This window comes from Maniola jurtina, chromosome 5 (assembly GCF_905333055.1).
Source record: "Maniola jurtina chromosome 5, ilManJurt1.1, whole genome shotgun sequence".
NCBI lineage: Eukaryota > Metazoa > Arthropoda > Insecta > Lepidoptera > Nymphalidae > Maniola > Maniola jurtina.
This window is the reverse complement of record NC_060033.1, coordinates 14,969,047-14,988,698: the sequence shown is the minus strand read 5'-3', so window position 1 is coordinate 14,988,698 and position 19,652 is coordinate 14,969,047. Positions and strand designations below refer to the sequence as shown.

Here is a 19,652-nt window from a genome sequence, read left to right as displayed (position 1 = left end):
CTCTTAAATAGTAACTATTTAACTTTCTTTAACTTAACTTTAGTAACTAACTAGTAACACTAACACACTGGTGGGGCGAACTTTTCGCAGTCCCAAAAGAAAATATATTCATTTATTTTCTATGATTTATTTCATTCAACACTAATAAAATATGCTTAGAATAAAATTACACTAATATAAAATAGTATTTACATTGACATTTTAATTACCTAAAAATGTATTATTATTATAATATAATATTTTCATAAATAATTTCTATGACTGAAGCTGGTTTTTGGGATCCTATTACTAAACGTCCGCTGTCCGTCCATCTGTCTGTCAGCGGACTGTATCTTGTTAACCGTAATAGGTAGAGACTAAAGAGTTGAAATTTTCACAATATATTCTGTTTACTGCCGCTATAACAACATTTTTTTTTTAAATAATAACAGACTGCCATGAAAATTAAATTTTTATTTCTTGGATATGGAACCCTTCGTGTGCAAGTCCAACTCGCACTTGACCGATTTTCATAAATTTTTCAATCATCCGTCTTTGGTTTCTTAGCATCCGAAGGCCCATCTTCACCATCTTGAAAAATAGGTTTCGGCTGAGTCTTCTTGTAAGCTGGAGCAACCCAGAACGGGTTTTCCTCTGCATCCTTAGCATACTTCAGGATGGCTTCCCTCGGATCCTGGTCATCATCAACTCTCTTACTCAAACCAAGGTTCCTTATTACAAAGGAACTCAAGGTACTGCCTGATGCAGCGACTCTGCCTCCTTGGCCCGATGTGATGGGTAAATCTGGACGCCTTGACTTCATAGGGTCAAGTCTATCCTTCTCCATTTTCTTCTTGCTAGTCCGTAACTTCTCTTGTCTAAACAATGGTAACGCATGTGGAGTGATAATTTGCTGTGAGCTGACAACTTCCATAGATTGTTTCTTTCTATGAGTCTTGACTATACATAATTTTGCTCCACGTAGACTCTTTTTATTATCATAATAACACTTGACTATACCGTTCCCACAGCCGACAAAAATCTGGTTTAGTTTCGCATGCCATACCCCTTTGATTACATGTGATTTAGTTACTTCAATATCTGTGACAGGTTCAAATGTTTTTGCATTGAAAAATCTCAATCTACCGACATCTTGATCCCTTTGTAATGACTCCCCGGTGAAAACCATAGAATCGTCCGGACTGAAACTGCAATCTGTTTGCTCATACCTCGAAAACAAGTCACCGAACACATTTAAGGGTTTCTTAAAGTTTCTCAAATCCCAGATTTTAAGCGTATCGTCATTTCCTCGACTGACTAAATTTGAGCCGAGGTAGGAGAAGGATATACACGAAATCTCGGTCTGTTTTTGATGCGCGTCCCGTAAAATTACTGTTGTGTTGACGAAATTTTTTCTGTGATCCCACATTTGTATGGAGCCGTCAAAGCATCCGCAAGCTACAGTGTTGCCATCTCGGGAAAATGCGCAGGAGGTTGGGTTGGTTTTTAGGCCGCCTTGCTGTCTGGGTTTGATGACGTGTTTGTGTTGTTTAGGGTTCTCCGTGAGCCAGAGGCGCAGGGTTCCGTCCTGGGAACACGTCATGAATTCTTCTCGGATGTGCGGATGCCAGCACCCGCTGTTCAGTGTTGCTGTGTGGCCTTTGGTTCTGTAACAATTTATGAGCACAACATCATAAGAACAGAATTAATAAAACGTGTTTTAATATGGTCTTATTGTAAATTTAGATGCTTTTTCCTGCCACTTTTTAATTCTAGCTAATACTCGCAACTTTCCCTGGTTGATTAAGGTTAGATGGACTTTTTTTTAAATTTTTCTCTGTAACCCACAGAGAAGAATCCCTGTAGCCACCCATAGGACAATTAAAAATAAATAAAAGGGGGTTTGTTGGAAAGGAAAAAATTCTTAGTAGAAGAGATATAGGAAATATAATACTACACACTATTGATTGATATAATTCTTTATTTAAATTTTTTTTCTAAAAAACCTCTTTGAATGAAAGTTACCTGGCCATATCAGTAATGTACTGGTCCCCCTTGACACACTCCAGCACCTCAAAGCCATCCCTGTCCAGCACCTTGGCCTGCGCTGAGCCGCTGACTACTAAGATAGAATCCCCCGTGGCTGAATACTGCAGGGCCTTGATAGGATGGTTCTCACAAGGCTGCAGCGTGCGGAACGATCGCATTGATGCATCCATACCTGAAATAAATTATGTGGATTGATGTAGTCAAGTCACAGGACACTGATAAACGGCCAAGTCCACAAATTCAAAGTTGCTCAGCGAGCTATGGAGAGGGCTATGTTAGTTTCCTGAGGGATAAGATCCGAAATGAAGAGATCCGCAGGAGAACCAAGGTCACTGACATAGCCCAAACTATTAGCAAGCCGAAGTGGCAGTGGGCAGGCCATGCCTGTCGTAGAGGCGATGGCCATTGAAGCTGGAACGTTTTTGAGTGGAGACCGCGTTTAAGCAAGCGTAGTGTGGTGAGTTGTGAGTGTGACACCCTCCAGCACGATGGACCAACAATATAAAGCGGCTGGCGGGAAGTGGCTAGTTGAGGAAGGCTGAAGACCGGGTGTGGTGGTGGTCTTCAGGGAAGGCCTATGTCCAACAGTGGACGTCCACAGGCTGATGATGATGATGATGATTTATTTATTTAATTAGAACGGACCTTTTAAGTCCAATTACACTAATTAAATTAAGTTACACAATAAAACATAAAGTTACCTCAGTCAATAATCAAATATGTCAACTACAAATTTTCACAAAAGTGCAGGATCTGACCTATGAGGTCAGCCCATTTGTCAACAAATATGTCACAGCGAGGGGACTCCTTCAGCAGCACGTTCAGCGCTGCCAAAGTGCGCGGTATGGGAGACCTGGCGCGCGCTACCGTGCGACTAAACGGACTCACGAAAAACTTGCGGCGGCGGCGGAGGTAGCTGTAATCAGTGGGTGCATAAACAATAATGATGATGAAGAAGAAAAAACCTGCTGGCAAGTGATAGCCTAAGCGCACCCTGCTTGTCTAGAAGATACCTATGACTTGAAAGTACTTATATTAAAAGTGGTCTTACCAGCAAAGTCCCAAAAAGACACATCATAGTCCACTGAGCCAGTCGCCAGCCTGGCACCAGACGGGTCCACTGCCACAGCCACCACTGCTTTTGTGCCATGTCGCATTTCCACCTAATAAACATAATGTATAAAAAAATTAAAAAAAAAAGAAAATCAACTTCAATAACCACAAACACTAAAAAGTAAAAATAAACAATTTAACTTTTTCAGAATATAATATTATGTATATAAGAGTTAATGCATTAAATAATTCTGTATTAACAGTTTTTGGAGCCGGTGCCAAATAGCCGTATAAACCACTCACTCTTCACATTGTTTGTGACTCCACATTAATTTGGCATTTTAGTGGGTTTTTACTATGTCTCCAATGAAAAGCAGTTTTTAGAATTTTAAACTGTAAAGCCAGGGAGGAACATCACTTAAATATTATAAAACATAATTTATTTATTTTTCTTCTCGTCTGGCTTTACATAGATTAGCCAATGTCAGGTTTTTTTTTTTCTTCTCTCATCTGGCTTTACACTGATAGCCAATGTCAAGTGTGTAGTTATTTACAAGTTAGGAAAACTATATGTATAAGTATGGACTTCGTCTGTGCTGGCGCCCGCCGACATACACGCGGCGCCCCTTTAGAGCGCTTCTCAGTCAGTTCCTCGGTCAGTTCCACCACCAATAAACACCAGCGGGACACAAAAACCGGCCACTTCTAACAAAAAAACACTCCAAAAAGTCACAACGCGCGCGCCAGCAAACGCCACCACAGACAAAGTCCCCAAACATAAATTTGCAGCCCATCAAAGTTAAAAAAACTGGCCAAGTGAGAGTCAGATTTGTGCACCGAGGGTTCCATACTCAACTACTATGGGTAAAAATAAATAAAAATATGGATGGATGGTCCTTTTGAGGTATGGAACCCTAAAAGCAAACAATAAGTAAATTAAAACTGTAATGCCCACCTCATGTGTATTGGGAATTCGTTTCTCCAAGCTCAAGTCCTCATCATCAGAACCGCTCAGTTCATCATAACTATCTCCATCACTTTTTGTATCATTTTTACTATCACTAGTATTAACTTTATCAGGGTCTTTAGCCAACAGATTTGACGGTATAGGAGGCCCTATCAAGTCATCATCATCATCACTTGATTCATCACCGGTTTTATCATTTACTGTTGATTTTGGTGGTAAAGGACCTATGATATCATCATTTTGTTCATCAAGTTTTTTATCAGAACTTTTTCCAGTCAAAGTTTCTTCTGTTTTCTTCTTGTTTACTTCTTGAGCAGTTTTTCTTGCTTGTTCAATCATTTCTTCAACATTAAAGTTCTTTGCTTTCTTGCCAAAATTTCTAATACCCATTACCTAAAATGAATAACCAAATAAGTAAATTAAAATAGACACTTCATGTACAGCACATAAATTATATTTAGAAATAGTTATGCCATAAGTTTTACCTACCTAAGTGAAATAATTGAAAATCCTTTATAGATAGATATTTATGGATAGATAGACTGCCACGTCTACATTATAGAGAAACCCTACATGCAAAATCTCAAGTTTTAGAACCAGCAGTTTGTTAGTCAGTCAGTTTTATACTATATGTAACTAGCTGATGCCTGTGACTTTTCCGTGTGGATTTAGGTTTTTAAAAATCCCGTAGGAAAGGAACTCTTTGATTTTCGAGGATATAAAGTCTGTCTCTGGAAATCTTTAAAATCCCTAAAATCGATTGAACAAATGGGCCCTGGAAAGTTAACATAGACATTTTTACACATTTTATAATATTAGTATGAACATATTAGCTAATGCCCGGCACGCTTTTTAATAATTTGTTTGAACCAGCTATGGTAAAAATAAATAAATTACTTGGTGGACATGTTGGCTTTCCAAGTCGTCTGCAATTTCCTCAATATCCTTCTGTTCCTGGATCGGCGTACGTCCAAATGTGCCGAAACCTGACGTAGATTCATCCTTGTTTTCATCTAAGCTGCCTTTGGTAAAATTAAAGCTAATTTTACCGAAAGATATTGGTTTAGTTTTCTTGCTCATTTTGAACACAGGTGGATTAGTAAAGTTTGAGTTGAATCTTGGGTACCAAATATGACACTGGTCGTTTTAATTTACCAGTCAGTTTTAAAAAATTAATGATTTTATGTAAAAACACTGATAACTTTTATTTGTACATTAATTTTCCAATCGCATTCCATTTTCCAAACACTTCAAAACTCAAAAGAAAAGCTCCTTGACATTGACCTGTCAAATGTCAATGTCTTTGTTTTTGTTAGTAGGTTGGTAGCAGTGATAAAGGTTAGTTTTCATGTTAGAATCGATATTTTCCAACGCATTTCCAACGCCATTCGTTTTCAGACACGGCATTAAGATGTAGTTAGGTTGTTTCATTTGAATTTTCAGAGATATACACAGAAATTGCTTGTTGGCTTGTAGCTATATTCTCAGACCAAAGCATTTTCTTTATTGGGGTTCAAATGCTAGAGTTCAAATGTAACTTCAAGAATAGTCATACTCTATGATTTCAACTGCCACTGTTTGTGACGTTTGTGACCATTGACATGCCATTGGGTGGTGTTTGTCAAATGTCAACAGTCAATGTCATTCTGATTCGAGTGGTGGAAGTGGGCGCTCGTTCAAAATGTTTGTTTTCGCGTTAATTTGTGTTTTTATCGGATCAGCTTTAGGTTTGCACATTGATAAAGGTAAGCAAACTATAGCGCAATATCTATAGTGTTGAAAACTTATCCAAATGCTCTATTTAAATATGGACTTACCCGCAAAAACGATTTGCGCTGTGTAATTTTTTTTTAATTATAATTAATTACAACAATGTTTTTGCCTTTGTTTCGGCCGATTGGTGATTTATTTAAGTAATTCTTTTGTATTTGGCTGTCTGTTCTGCCTTTTCAGCACTTTTATAACAAAAAGAAAAATTGTTTTATGCTTGTAAACTTTTTTAGGGTCTAGCTACTTTACCTACCTGCTTATAATTTTTTTCAGAATCGCCACCGCAATGGAGTGACGTATATACGGTCAAGGGAGTATTAAATATTCCGTATGCAGAACTTCACGAACCATTCTATGCTTGGTAAGAATTTAAAAAATACACTTTATAAATTAGCAAAACTGTGAGATCTGTGGAATAATAAAACTTAAACTGGTGTGGTTTGAACTTAAACCACGTAGATTGTTCAATTTAGTCCGTATTTACTTAGTATTAAGTACATAATTAATATAAAAACTAATTTTGCCTGTGACTCCATCTATGTGGTTTTTGAAAATTTTGTGAAAACTGAATAAAATGCCTATGTATATGTTAATGATTTAGGCTATATCCATTCATATATTTGGTTCAGTCATTGTGGCTCTAAGGAGTCGCAAACAATCAAACTTTCACATTTATAATATTACCTATAGTTTACAAAGAGTTTATATTAGTAAGATTAATGTTTCTTGTTACCTATGCATTTGTGCATCATTCTTCCAATTAAGTTGAATTTTAGTATGAAAATTATACATATTTTAAGTTAAGATAACTTTTATTATTTGGGAGCTTTAAAAAATTAATTAAACAACATGTAATTCCATACTTTAATCCATCTATTCCATGTAATTTCCATACTTTATAATATAGAAAACTGATATATTTTAGTTTATTGAAATATTCAATCCTCTATTTTACCAAATAGTACCTACTATTTGAAACATCAAAGTATACAAATAATTTGGTGATTCAATGCAAATTAATGCATATTGTTTACTGCAGCAATATGATTAAACAGTTAAACATACCTACTACATAATAAGTCATAACTACTTATATGGGTATTAAATTGCTGATCGTATTACTCATATTACAAACAACTAAATATCTGTTATTTATTCCATACATTTAGCACTTCACACTAATATTATAAAGGCGAAAGTTTGTGTGTATGTGTGTGTGTGTCTATGTTTGTTACTCCTTCACGCAAAAAACACTGGACGGATTTGACTGAAATTTGAAATGGAGATAGATAATATCCTTGATTAGCACATAGGCTACTTTTTATCCCGGAAACCCAAAGAGTTCCCACAGGATTTCGAAAAACCTAAATCCACGCGGACGAAGTCGCGGGCGTCAGCTAGTATGGCATATACGAGTAGTATAAGTAGATAGATGATGATAATAATTACTTATTAATTTAATAAGACCTTGTAATAAATAATAAGTAGATGTTGCATTTTGCAAAATCAGCTTATTTTTTAATTTTATTACTCAACTAGCTGATACCCGCGACTTCGTTCGCGTGGATGTAGGTTTTTTTAAATTCCCGTGGGAACTCTTTGATTTTCCGGTATAAAAAGTAGCTTATGTGCTAACCCAGGGTATAATCTATCTCTATTCTAAATTTCAGCCCAATCCGTCGAGTAGTTTTTGCGTGAAAGAGTACAACAAACATACACACACACACACATACAAACTTTCTCCTTTATAATATTAGTGTGATAGTTGATGCTGCAACTTCATTTGCATAATTTTTTGCACATCCGTCTAACTTATCTAACTTGAAGACCTGGCAAGTGACTTAGGCTACTTTTTATCCCAGATAAACAACAAGTTCCCATGGGATTTTTGTAAACCTCCACGTGGACGAATTTTCTAGTTGCTAGGGCATTATCTAGTATTTTAAGTTTTAACAGATCCCAAGTGTAAGTTCGTAAGTCTATTATTTGCACAACATGAGGTCATATGTGGCGAGACATTATAATGAACTTTATCTGCGTTCTACGTCCAACAGGTCATGTTGGTTAAAGATAATTCTGTTTATTGCTTATTATTATTTATTGCTGAATATATTTTGTTTGGTTTTGCAGAGTGTTAACCTAGTTTAGAGTTTATTTTGATTAGGATTGGAAAGTTTATATAAACACTAGATATATTTTGGGGCCCCGATTATGTATCACCATCAACCGATAGAGGTCTGCTGCTGGACATAGGTCTCTTGTAGGTACTACGCCGCCTGAATCCAGCGGCTCTTGTGGTGTTTCGGATTGAGTATTTTGCGTAGGTCTTACTGGCCGCTATAGCGTCACCGGGCGAGCCCTAGGGCTCGAAAAAATGATTGAAGAGGCTGGGAGGTAACATCTTTCTAAGGGTGCCTCCTGTGAGGCTTAAGGTTTCTTAGGTTATCCCTACAAATTGTACTGCCACTGGCACATCCGTCTATTTAGACTGACAGAGAAAAAAGACTGGTCGGATAAGTGGAACGGGCACTAAGGTTTGAACTGTATGCTGACATGTCTGTCAGTCAGTCAGTTTTTAGGGTTCCGTACCTCAAAAAGAAAATACGGAACCTTTATAGGATCACTTTGTTCTCTGTATGGTCCTTCCGTCCGTCCGTCTGTACGTCGTGTCTGTCCATCTGTCGTGGATTTAGTCCGCTCATGTATGTAACCGCTGAGCTATTGAGGTTTATATAATTACGTATTATATTACTGTCCCAGGTTCGACAGCAAAAATGGCAAGTCACGCATCGACTACTACGGCGCAATGGTCAAGACCTATCAGCTCGCATCATCTGTTTACCCCGCCTTCGGCACTTCGATCAAGGTAAGTTCGTCTTATCGTCTTACCCACCGGTTATGAACCTCTGAAATAGAGAGTACACCTCTGCGCCCTTGAGAACTATATCTTTTGTATAGTTAGCTAGTCTATCCATTGAGATTGGCCGCTGTGGCCAAAATTCTGCCAGAACACTATGCCGCGAAACGCCGTTGAAACACGCGCTAATGGCCGTTAACCGCAGGTGTAGCCACGATTCACGCGATAATTTGAACAATGGCATTCACAATTCCGTTTGGCGTTAGACGATTTTACCCTAATTCAATTGGCACTAGACGTTAACCGTTCAAGTGTAGCCACTCAGTTTAACTCGTTGATTAATAATCGGAATTATCGCGTTGATTAAGGCGTTGTTGGGCATTGATGTTAACCTTAATGTAGCCCGAGCATTAGAGTGAAAGTTACAGAATTTAAAATAGGATTAGAAATGAAAAAAATAAAGAACATTTTATTCAATAGATCGCTCCAGTGACGACGGAAAAAGTACAAAATCAAGAGACCTGCCTTCAGGTCAATGGCACTGAAGACCAGAGCATCAATATACAGACGGTGTTACCCGATATGACCGACTTCAAATATGTCGGTAAGTGTAATAATGACTCCAGTACACATTGGCCTGATGCGCTAATTTATAAACGCTGATTGCAAACAGTGCCAAAATACTAAAATTTTTGGATGAATATCCACAAAATTCGGCAGTCCCGTTAAACCTATATAAGTATATACCTATTTATCGAAAGATGGTTAAAGGTAATGTTTGTTCAGATACAGAAACGATGCAAGACTCTGACGCGGCGAAATGGCGCATGGTGCAGACTATCGGCGACAAGATCAACAAGTACACCATGTGGGTCAAGTACAAGAAGAGTCTGAAGGGCGACCCCATACCCATACCTCTCAGGTGAGATTCTCAAACTCAAAGCATTTATTCAAAACTAGACGATGCTTGCGACTTCGTTCGCGTGGATTTAGGTTTTTCAAAATCCCGTGGAAATTCTTTGCTTTTCCGGGATAAGGTATAGTCTATCTCCGTTCCAAACAGCCAAATTCGTCCAGTAGTTTTTGCGTGAAAGAGTAACAAACATGCACACATATACATACACACAATCTTTCGCCTTTATAAAATTAGTGTGATTGGTACCGTTACCATTGTACACTTTTTGATTGTCACTATTGAATTTGTAAGGTAATGATAATAAATTAATAACGTAAACTTAAAAATAGATTTACGAGTGTTCCAAACGTGCACTGGTTTGAGATTGACTTGAAGACTATAGCGCACTTAGGCTGAGATTTATAGAGTGTACTTTGAGTTTCAGTTAAAACGAGACAGATTTATGCCAATTATATAGCGTCATCTCGTTTTGACAGTGTAAGTCTAAGCAAAATTGAAGTACGCTCTCTAGATCTCAACCTGAGATTAACGCGTACAGACAGACAAAGTCGGAGCCACTTTGATTTATTATGTAGTGATTCATCATCATGATCAACCCATTTCCGCCCCACTACTGAGTACGGGTCTCCTCTCAGAATGAAAGGGTTTAGGCCATAGTCTGCCACGCTGGCCCAATGCGGATTGGCAGACTTCACAGACCTTTGAGAACATGGAGAACTCTCAGGCATGCAGGTTTCCTCACGATGTTTTCCTTCACCGTTAAAGCAAGTGATATTTAATTGCTTAAAACGCACATAACTGAAAAGTTAGTGGTGCGTGCCCGGGATCGAACCCCCGATCTCCGATTAGGAGGCGGACGTTCTAACCACTAGGCTATCACAGCTTTTTTTTGTAGTGATTATTTTGGTATTATTTCCAGGTATGAAATGAAAGGCTTCAACTCTCTGCTCGGGTCGCACTACGATCACTATTACATCGACTATAGGGACTACGACGTGGACGAAATCGACCAGGACGTCTTCAAGATCGATCCCAGTAAGTTGAATACTTTTACAAGCATAACGCATTACTGAGGGGGTTCCTGCGTAGTGGAGCGGTGCGGGAGGGGTGTGATGACGTCACGCGAGAGCTCAGTGATTCGTCAACTTGTGATAACTATCACCCTCTTTGATCAGGCCGCACTATATTTCACCCTCACCACCTGGGTGCCTGGGTAGTGATGTTCCCACTAGATTACAACGTGAGGTTATTCAAGGGTCGGACCAACAAATTCCTGAAAGGAAGCCGCGCATCGGCGGTACCTCTGGTGCTGAAAATGTTCATGGGTGAGGTAATCACTTAACATCAGGTGACCTGTCTGCTCGTTTGCTGGCTATTTCATTATATTGAAAACAAACTATGCGCACTAACTACATCGACTATAAGAACTACGACGTGAACGACATTGGCCAGGGTGTCTGTTTTTGTTATCTGTAACAAAAACCTCTGTAGTAGTACACAGGAGATGGGACGTTTATTAAAATTGCGCAGTTTTTATAGCACATTTCGATTTTTTTAACATGCACAAAATAATAGTAAATATATTAGATAGTTTCGAAGCGATAAAAGTTAATCATAATAAACGACATTCCATAAAAATATCCAAGAATTGATAAAAAAGTTCGTTATGCATATTTGACATACTCGTTCGACATTCCGCCACCGACCGACAATTTTGTCGGTCATACGAGTATGTTAAAAATGTTATCAATAAAAATGCGTGTTAAATTATTATTTACCACAAATTATATCAACATCAAAGCACAAAGATTTTATATACACGCAGCTTTAATTATTTTTTTTTCAAATTTATTTATTTAAAGAAAAACAAATAAAAACGCTTTTCTTTGTTCTTCCTTTCTTTCTCTCTATATAAAATTGTTTCCTTTACCGAATGTCGGCCAAAACAGCCCACTTTTAACGGAGATTAGGCAACTACGCAAGAGAAATAGTGCATTAGTGTGTGCGCAAACACAGGTACATTCTCTATTTTCTCATTCTCATAGTTCGATGGGTTGGCAATCCGACACGACCGGAGAAAGATTAGGCGTTGGATCGTTTACGTGCACTTCATTTGGGGGTGTAAGACCGCCGTATTCCCAAGGCCGCTACTGAGAATGTCTTGACAAAAAATCCGATATCTTTTTGTCCCAGGTCTCCAATGCTCATCGTTCCCGGGCCCCGGGTATCGTCACTTCGCGACCTTCAACCCGATGAAGGAATTCGTCCATCCCATACACGACGCTCACATTGAAGAAGAATTCGAAAGGTAATGGAAACAATACAATGCTGGAAATACACTTATAATGTTATCCGACGTGTGTGGAGTCAAATCAAATAGTTGTATTTTTTACCAAATAAAAAACTTCTCATTGCTCTTTACTCACTTCCGAAGAAAGCTGAACGAAATTTCTAAGCCACGGTTCGCTTACTGCCAGTAACTAAAGTTGCTGCATTGTAAAGGGTTTTGGAAGTAGTTTCGATAACTGCAAAGTGTCGCTACTAGATGGCATTAACAGTCGCTTCAGTACTGAGTGAACATACATCTTTGTTTTTTGGCTTCCTGCCAGCAGGGGCAATTTAGGAATTTATTGTTTCTAAATTGTCTCGGGGTCTGGTCTGCTGGGAGGCTTTGGCCGCGCCTAGTTACCACCGTACCGGCAAAATCGTGCCGCCAAGCGATATAGCGTTCCGGTACGATGCCGTCTAGAAACCGATCATGGGTATGGGTTTAATGAAACTGCCCCTTCCAAGTTAGCCCGCTTCCATCTTAGACTGCATCATCACTTACCATCAGGTGAGATCGCATATCGTTAGATAAATTTTATAAACGTTAGAATAATTGTATAAATAATTTGTTTCAGATTCAAATCGAAGCACAACAAACAGTACTCGTCGGATATTGAGCACGCCAAGAGATCTAATATATTCAGGCAAAATCTCAGGTAAGTTTTATCTTGCTTGGTCGAGATACTTCCCGTTGATCTAGAATCATGAAATTTGGCAGGTAGGTAGCTCTTATAGCACAAGTAATGGAAGAATCCGAGAACCGTGAATTTGTGGTTACATCACTAAAAAATATTAAAATGTGTTTCAATTTTGAAAGTAAGATAACTACACCATGTAGGGTATCCATTTACCTGTACAGTGCATATTCTTAAATTTTTATTTATGTAAATGAAGTTCTTCATTTATATGGCAGCATAATTTGAATTTGCCGCGCACACGTCACAAGTTGTCTGGCACAACTTTTGACAGTTGACAATGTTGAAAATGAACGTTATTTTTTCCGAATGTTTTTTAATGTCATGCAATTTGGATATTGGAATCTGATGAGAGTGTGGAGTAACAGCTTTGATTGTTGTTTCTCTTTTCAGAGCAACACAAGTTCTTTTATTTCACACAATAAACACATTATATTTATTTATTTAAATGCATAATAGTTTTAGATTTATCGTGCAAAGTATCGCAAAAAATACCCGAGTACGGAATCCTCGGTGCGCGAGTCTGACTCGCATTTGGCTGGTTTTTTATTACAAGTTTTTTGATATACTAATACAGTGCTGAAGCGTGCGCGGTTATTTTTATTAACTCCCACTGTAACTGGTTTTGTAAAACTTTGTTGAAACAAAGGTACATCCACTCCAACAACCGCGCTCACCGCGGCTTCACATTGGCCGTGAACCATCTTGCGGATCGCACGGACGATGAACTGGCCGCGCTGAGAGGACGACGATACTCTGGTCCCAACTCTATGGGTATGACATATTTAAAAAAAAATAGTTATCACATTAAAAAAAATAGTATCACATTTAAAAAAAAATAGTTTTTAAATACATATTAAAAATTGTGGAACCGACTGAAATCGAATCTACATCTTCTGGGATTATCGCCCGACGCCTTGACCGCTAGGCCACGGTTCGCTTTGCTACCAGTGCCGAAATTCGGGATATGTACTCGTATGTTCACTCAGTACTGAAGTGACTGTTAGTTTTTGATATTTATTTAAAAATTATGTAGAAAATTCCTTGAAGCACCGGATATACACTGGTAGCTACTTGTATATTCCTAGTACCATTTAGCCTATGCGCTAATACGTAATATTATTCTAGCTTAAATTTCTATTTATGCATGAATTAATAATAAGTACATACTTTTATTGTACACCACAAAGTTAATACAGAAAAATACAAAGCAAAACAAAAATAATATATTATAATAATTGTTTTCCCTTCAATGTTGGAAAAACAGATTTTGATTGTACTTTCAAAAAGTAGGTACATAGTGATTTTATGTGGACAGGTCTGCCATTCCCTCACAGCGAGAAAGAAATGGAAGAATTAAGTGATAAGCTACCGTCTGAATTCGACTGGAGACTTTTTGGCGCTGTCACACCTGTGAAAGGTAACAAGGCGAAGAATAACAAGGCAGGCATACAATATAACCATGTTGTACACACACAACACAACCTAGCACAAGCTTTACGCTTAGTTGGAGGGGAAACGGCAGTATTAGTCATGATTAGCATGGCTAATATCAATATTATTTAAAAAAATGTATGTCTGCCCTGTTAGTCTGGCTCCTCTATCCACGTTGGTAACTATTTTAAAGGGTTCCGTAGCTCAAAAAGAAAAAGGAACTCTTATAGGATCACTTTGTTGTTTGTCTGTCTATCCATCTGTCTGTCGTGTCTGTCAAGAAAAGCTATAAAGTACTTCACGTTGACCTAGAATCATGAAATTTGGCATGTAGGTAGGACTTAAAACTCCTCCGAAAACCGTAAAATTGTGGTTACATCACAAAAAAAAATAACTATACCAAGTGGGGTATCATATAAAAGGACTTTACCTTTTAAATCAGATTTTCATTTATACATAATACATACATAATAGTTTTTAATTCATCGTGCAAAATGTCGAAAAAATTCCCGAGTACGGAACCCTCAGTGCGCGAGTCTGACTCGCACTTGGCCGGTTTTTGTCACTGGTTATGCTTGTATGGTCACAGATCAATCCGTCTGCGGCTCTTGCTGGTCGTTCGGCACTGTAGGCGCAGTGGAAGGCGCCCTGTTCCTGCATAACGGAGGGCACTTGGTTCGACTCAGTCAACAGGCTCTCGTCGATTGTTCCTGGGGGTGAGTATATGTACATAGGTCTAATGGTCAGATTAAAGAGGACTGAACGTGCGACATCCCTTCGGCAATTGGGATTATGCATACATCTAAAGTAAATTATTTCTTAGTAATTATTAAATAGAGGGTCATCCAAAATTCGTAAAATACACGTCCGCTGTTAGTTTTAAGTTTGCTAACTATTTTAAATTATCGATTTTACTAAAAAAGTACGTCAAATTATGTCAAATATTTGTATAACGTCACATCTGTGAAGTTCGTACAAGGTCCCTTACTAAGCGATCGTTTTCACGTTTGGTAAAAAAGTCACTGATTTGACTAGTAGTCATCATCCCTATTCACGCAATGATTGCGCAATTGCGTCAAGTATGTAAATCTACGTCTACGTTTTTTTAATTGCAAGATAGATTTTTCACTGTCACTCTCCAGGTTTTTGACTACATCCATGCAAAAAATCTCATCCATTGCTCCGTTTTGGCGTGATGGATGTAAAACCAACTAATATAATATTGATATATGGGTATCAGAGTGATACTGAAAGCATAAGAATGCATTCTTTTCAGTTTCGGTAACAACGGTTGCGACGGCGGGGAGGATTTCCGCGCGTACCAGTGGATCATGAAACATGGTCTACCCACCGAGGAGGACTATGGCGGTTACTTGGGACAGGTATTTCTAATTGCCCCCTGCAACCCTAGCATTTTTGCAGTCTAAAAATTTACTATTAAGGTGGATGCGACGGGTCTGCCCGCGAAAAAATACGACAACGTAGGCTTATGGCATTTTAATTGCGACAATAGCATCATATATCACTATCATCCTCACAGGTTTATATAAAAATCTTTACTTGAAAGGGTCCAGTTTAAAAAATTTGCTCTAGTATCGACTAATTTGTGAGAATTTGGCGATACTAGATCTAATTTCTTATCATTGTCGCAATTAAAATCCGGGCAGACCCGTCTCATGCCCCTTAAAGACCTTTATCTTTTTCTGAAGTGAGGATACCAGATGTTACCATGAAATGTATAATACTAGCCGATGCCCGCGACTTGTTTGTTGTTTCGTGGGTTTGGGTTTTTGAAAATCCTGTGGGAACACTTTGATTTTGCGGGATAAAAAGGAGCCTATGTTACGTTGATCTGTTACTCCGTTGTGATGTGAATGAAGGACAAACCAAAAAACCAATAAACAAACAAGTTAAGGGCTAACTTGTATTTAATAAAAAAAAAACTCGGGCCCACAAAAGGCTGTAGTGCCAATGATGATTTTTTTATTCAGATACAAGTTAGCTCTTGACTGCAATCTCACCTGGTGGTAAGTGATGATGCAGTCTAAAATGGAAGCGGGTTAACCTGGAAGTGGTATGGCAGTTATTAAATCCATACCCCTTTGGTTTCAACACGGTATCGTACGGAACGCTAAAGGTTTGGCTGGCGGCACAGCTTTTGCCGGTAGGGTGGTAACTAGCCACTGCCGAAGCCTCCCACCAGATGATGATTTTCACCTGTTCTGGTCCTGACTTAGATATTTAAATTCTGTTGTGTTTTTTACAGGATGGCTATTGCCACATCGATAATGTAACGCTGGTCACATCGATGAAAGGATGGGTGAACGTTACTGCCAAGAACGAAAACTCTTTGCGGGTGAGTATTTCAAAAACAATCCACTTTAATATGTTACTCCCTTCGGCGTTTTACCCACTAGATTACAATATGGGGTTATTCAAGAGGCGGACCCACCAATTCCTGAAGGACCGGCATCGCATTGGCGGTTTCTCTGGTGCTGCAAATGTTCGTGGGTAGCGGTAATCACTTAATATTTGGTGGCCCGCCTGCTCGTTTGCTCGCAATTTTTATTTAAAAAAAAAGTATACCTTTGAATTATTTAAAAGACTTATTTGAATAGAATATTTTGGCGTTTTAAACAAGAGATTCCCAGACAGTACGGAAATTAGGTGAAGATATGAATTCTAGAGAACTTATGCCTATTAGGTATGAGTAGAAAGACTTGGGCCCAGAGGTGCTAATTTAGATTAGACTAGCGGATACTCGGCGTGTGCTACTAAAAACTGCCTAATGCATTTTTTTATTGACTAAAACCATCTTCGCATTATTGCCTTCCTAATAAAACCTGTTTGGGGCACATGGTTAGAAAACCCATACTGAATATAGGTGGATTTTTTTTTGTGTTTTATATATTAAGAAGATTATATAGAAGTATACCTCGATAAGATACCTACAACAAACATTGTCAAAAGAATTTGATGCCTTTTACAGTACGCGATCTTCAAGTACGGACCCGTGTCGGTGGCAATCGACGCGTCACACAAAAGCTTCAGCTTTTACTCCAATGGCGTCTACTATGAACCTAAGTGGTAAATAAAACCTTTTTTTCTGACTAGATGATACAGCAACTTCGTCTGCGTGGATTTAGGTTTTAAAAATCCCGTGGGAACTCTGTGGTTTTCCGGGATAAAAGTTGCCTATGTCATTTTCCGGGATGCGAGCTTCCTCTGTACCAAATTTAATATAAATCTGTTAAACAGTTGGGCCTTTAAGAATCCCGTGGGAACTCTTTGAATTTCCAGGATAAAAAGTAGCCTATGTCCTTCCTCGGGACGTAAGCTAACTCTGTACTAAATTTCGTCAAAATCGGTTAAACTGTTGAGCCGTGGAAAGATAGCAGACAGACAGATAGACACACTTTCGCATTAATAATATTAGTATGGATTTTCTAGAATCCAAATTGGTATTATGACAAAGTTATATGTAGCTATATTTTAAGCTCTACATAAACTTTATTAGCTCACCTCTTGGTTAAATAATTGCATTTATCGCATCTCTTTGGTCAGATCTTACAACTTATAACTTACTAGCTACTCGTCCCGGCCTCGCACGGGTTCAGCTTGTTGCAATTTTCGTAGGGATCCCTAATTTTTTTGAAAGTAAAATACAGCCTATGTCACACAGGAACAATGTAGGTGAGAGAATATTAATATCTATTGGTGAGAGAATTTTGAAATCGGTTGAGTAGTTCCAGAGATTACCCACTACAAACGACACAGCTTTGAATAGATAGAGGTGTGTTCGATCACTCCTAGGCATAGAGGCTATATTATGTTTTTTTTTTTCACAGCAAAAACCAAGTAGAAGAGCTTGACCACGCGGTCTTAGCAGTTGGTTACGGCATCCTCAAAGGACAGAAGTACTGGCTCATCAAGAACTCTTGGTCCAACTTGTGGGGCAATGATGGATACGTGCTCATGGCCACCAAGGATGACAACTGTGGCGTCCAGGCCGCGCCCACTTACGTACTTATGTAGATAACATGTTATAGGAAAAGGTCAGAAGTGGGATGAAGAGCAAAATTTAAAATTGTTTTTTTTCAATATAATATATTATATAATGAAATTAGAATTTTTCGATTGCTTATTGCTATCTTCTTTATACATTTTTTGATTTTTTCTCGTTTGGTGTAAAATTCTCTATTGAATGGGTTAATGGGCTTTTGTATGTCACAAAAATCCATTATATGGTTATTGGTTACCATCTTTTATCCATGGATTCTAAAAATAATTATGCATCCCACAAATCTATCTCAGTAATTGTATATCTATCTTAGTAGTTGTCGCCCAGGTTAATTTTTTAATTAGTACAAAACCTTCAAAACGTAAATGAGAAATTTAATTATATTAATGGTGTTTTCGTTTCTACTCGTAGATTAAGTGTAGTTTTTATTTATAAATAAATTAATATTGCAAAGGCTTAGATATATTGTGAAACTGAGGTACACAAAGCAAAACAAATCGGTAAGCAGGCAACACAACGAAGCATTATGTGTGTGCATAACTCGTTTACTTATTATTTTACACCTATCTCTCTTTAATGAATTGTCGGTCTCTTTTCACCATACCTACTTGCAATAATTACAAATTACATATTTCGCTGATTTCCCCACAGCAGGCACTAGGTAGTATTGCCGCTTACCCACGCTGATAGAATCCGATCGTCGAAGCACAATTATGTCAGAGTAAAATGGCCTTAAACCACCTTGAGATAACGTCTAAAATTCACGACTTTAATTAGCAGTTTTCACTTACAGTGCTGGCTGTAGATATGTGGACGAATTTAAGCTTTAAAACAAGACAGTTAAGGTCTATTCATCACTGAAATGTTTCGAACCCACAAAACGATAAATTATACGGTGTAGGTATACCTATAGATTACAGAATGGCAATATCAAGTTGATGTCTCATTTTTTAAATCTACCCTACCTATTTTATAAATTATTGTCAAATAGAACTTGAGCACGCGGATTAATAGATCCTAGTAGTGAATTCATTTATGGTGTATTGTGTTATTTTTCACACTGAATAACTACTGAACTTCTCACCACCATGGAACATTTATTTATCTTTGTTTAAAAAGCAGAGATTGTTATTTGAGCGGAATATTTCGATAACCGAAATCGATGATATCGGTAAGTAAACAAATATAACCTACTCGTATTGAAATTATGTTTATGGTTTTACTTATGTGCATTTAGTATTTTCTAAATGTTAGCGTAATGTTTTTAGTCCATTTAATACTTTTAATCAGACGCATTATAATATAACAATGTAACCAATATACTAAATACTAGTTGATGCCCGCGACTTCATTCCCGTGTATATAGGTTATTAAAAATCCCGTGGAACTCATTAATTTTCCGGGATAAAAAGTAACCTATGTATTAATCCAGGATATAATCATTTACAGATGAATACCGTGCGCTTGTGGGTCTGTCACTACGGAGAAACGGGGCATGTAGACAATTTGTTGACCTGGGCCCAAACCATCAGCTTATAAGATGGAGTCACATCACCACCAAGAAATCGTTGCAATGCATAGCG

The 19,652-nt window shown here is 38.0% G+C and overlaps 2 protein-coding genes across 2 annotated transcripts; one reads left to right on the top strand and one right to left on the bottom strand.

Annotated features, from left to right (window-relative positions):
* Positions 1-443: 443 nt before the first annotated feature.
* Positions 444-5,325, bottom strand: LOC123865070 (gastrulation defective protein 1 homolog). The gene is made up of 5 exons (XM_045905902.1): positions 4,946-5,325; positions 4,037-4,441; positions 3,080-3,191; positions 2,005-2,200; positions 444-1,646 (listed from the first exon to the last, which is right to left on the bottom strand). The coding sequence occupies exons 1-5, from the start codon at positions 5,126-5,128 to the stop codon at positions 521-523; spliced, it is 2,022 nt and encodes a 673-aa protein (XP_045761858.1). The 5' UTR covers positions 5,129-5,325; the 3' UTR covers positions 444-520.
* Positions 5,326-5,649: 324 nt separating this feature from the next.
* LOC123865075 (digestive cysteine proteinase 2) lies at positions 5,650-18,545 on the top strand. Its single transcript, XM_045905916.1, has 15 exons — positions 5,650-5,793; positions 6,092-6,179; positions 8,579-8,684; positions 9,156-9,279; positions 9,462-9,597; positions 10,511-10,626; positions 11,785-11,899; positions 12,495-12,575; positions 13,264-13,388; positions 13,933-14,034; positions 14,638-14,764; positions 15,325-15,430; positions 16,315-16,404; positions 17,038-17,135; positions 17,897-18,545. The coding sequence occupies exons 1-15, from the start codon at positions 5,730-5,732 to the stop codon at positions 18,081-18,083; spliced, it is 1,665 nt and encodes a 554-aa protein (XP_045761872.1). The 5' UTR covers positions 5,650-5,729; the 3' UTR covers positions 18,084-18,545.
* Positions 18,546-19,652: the final 1,107 nt, after the last annotated feature.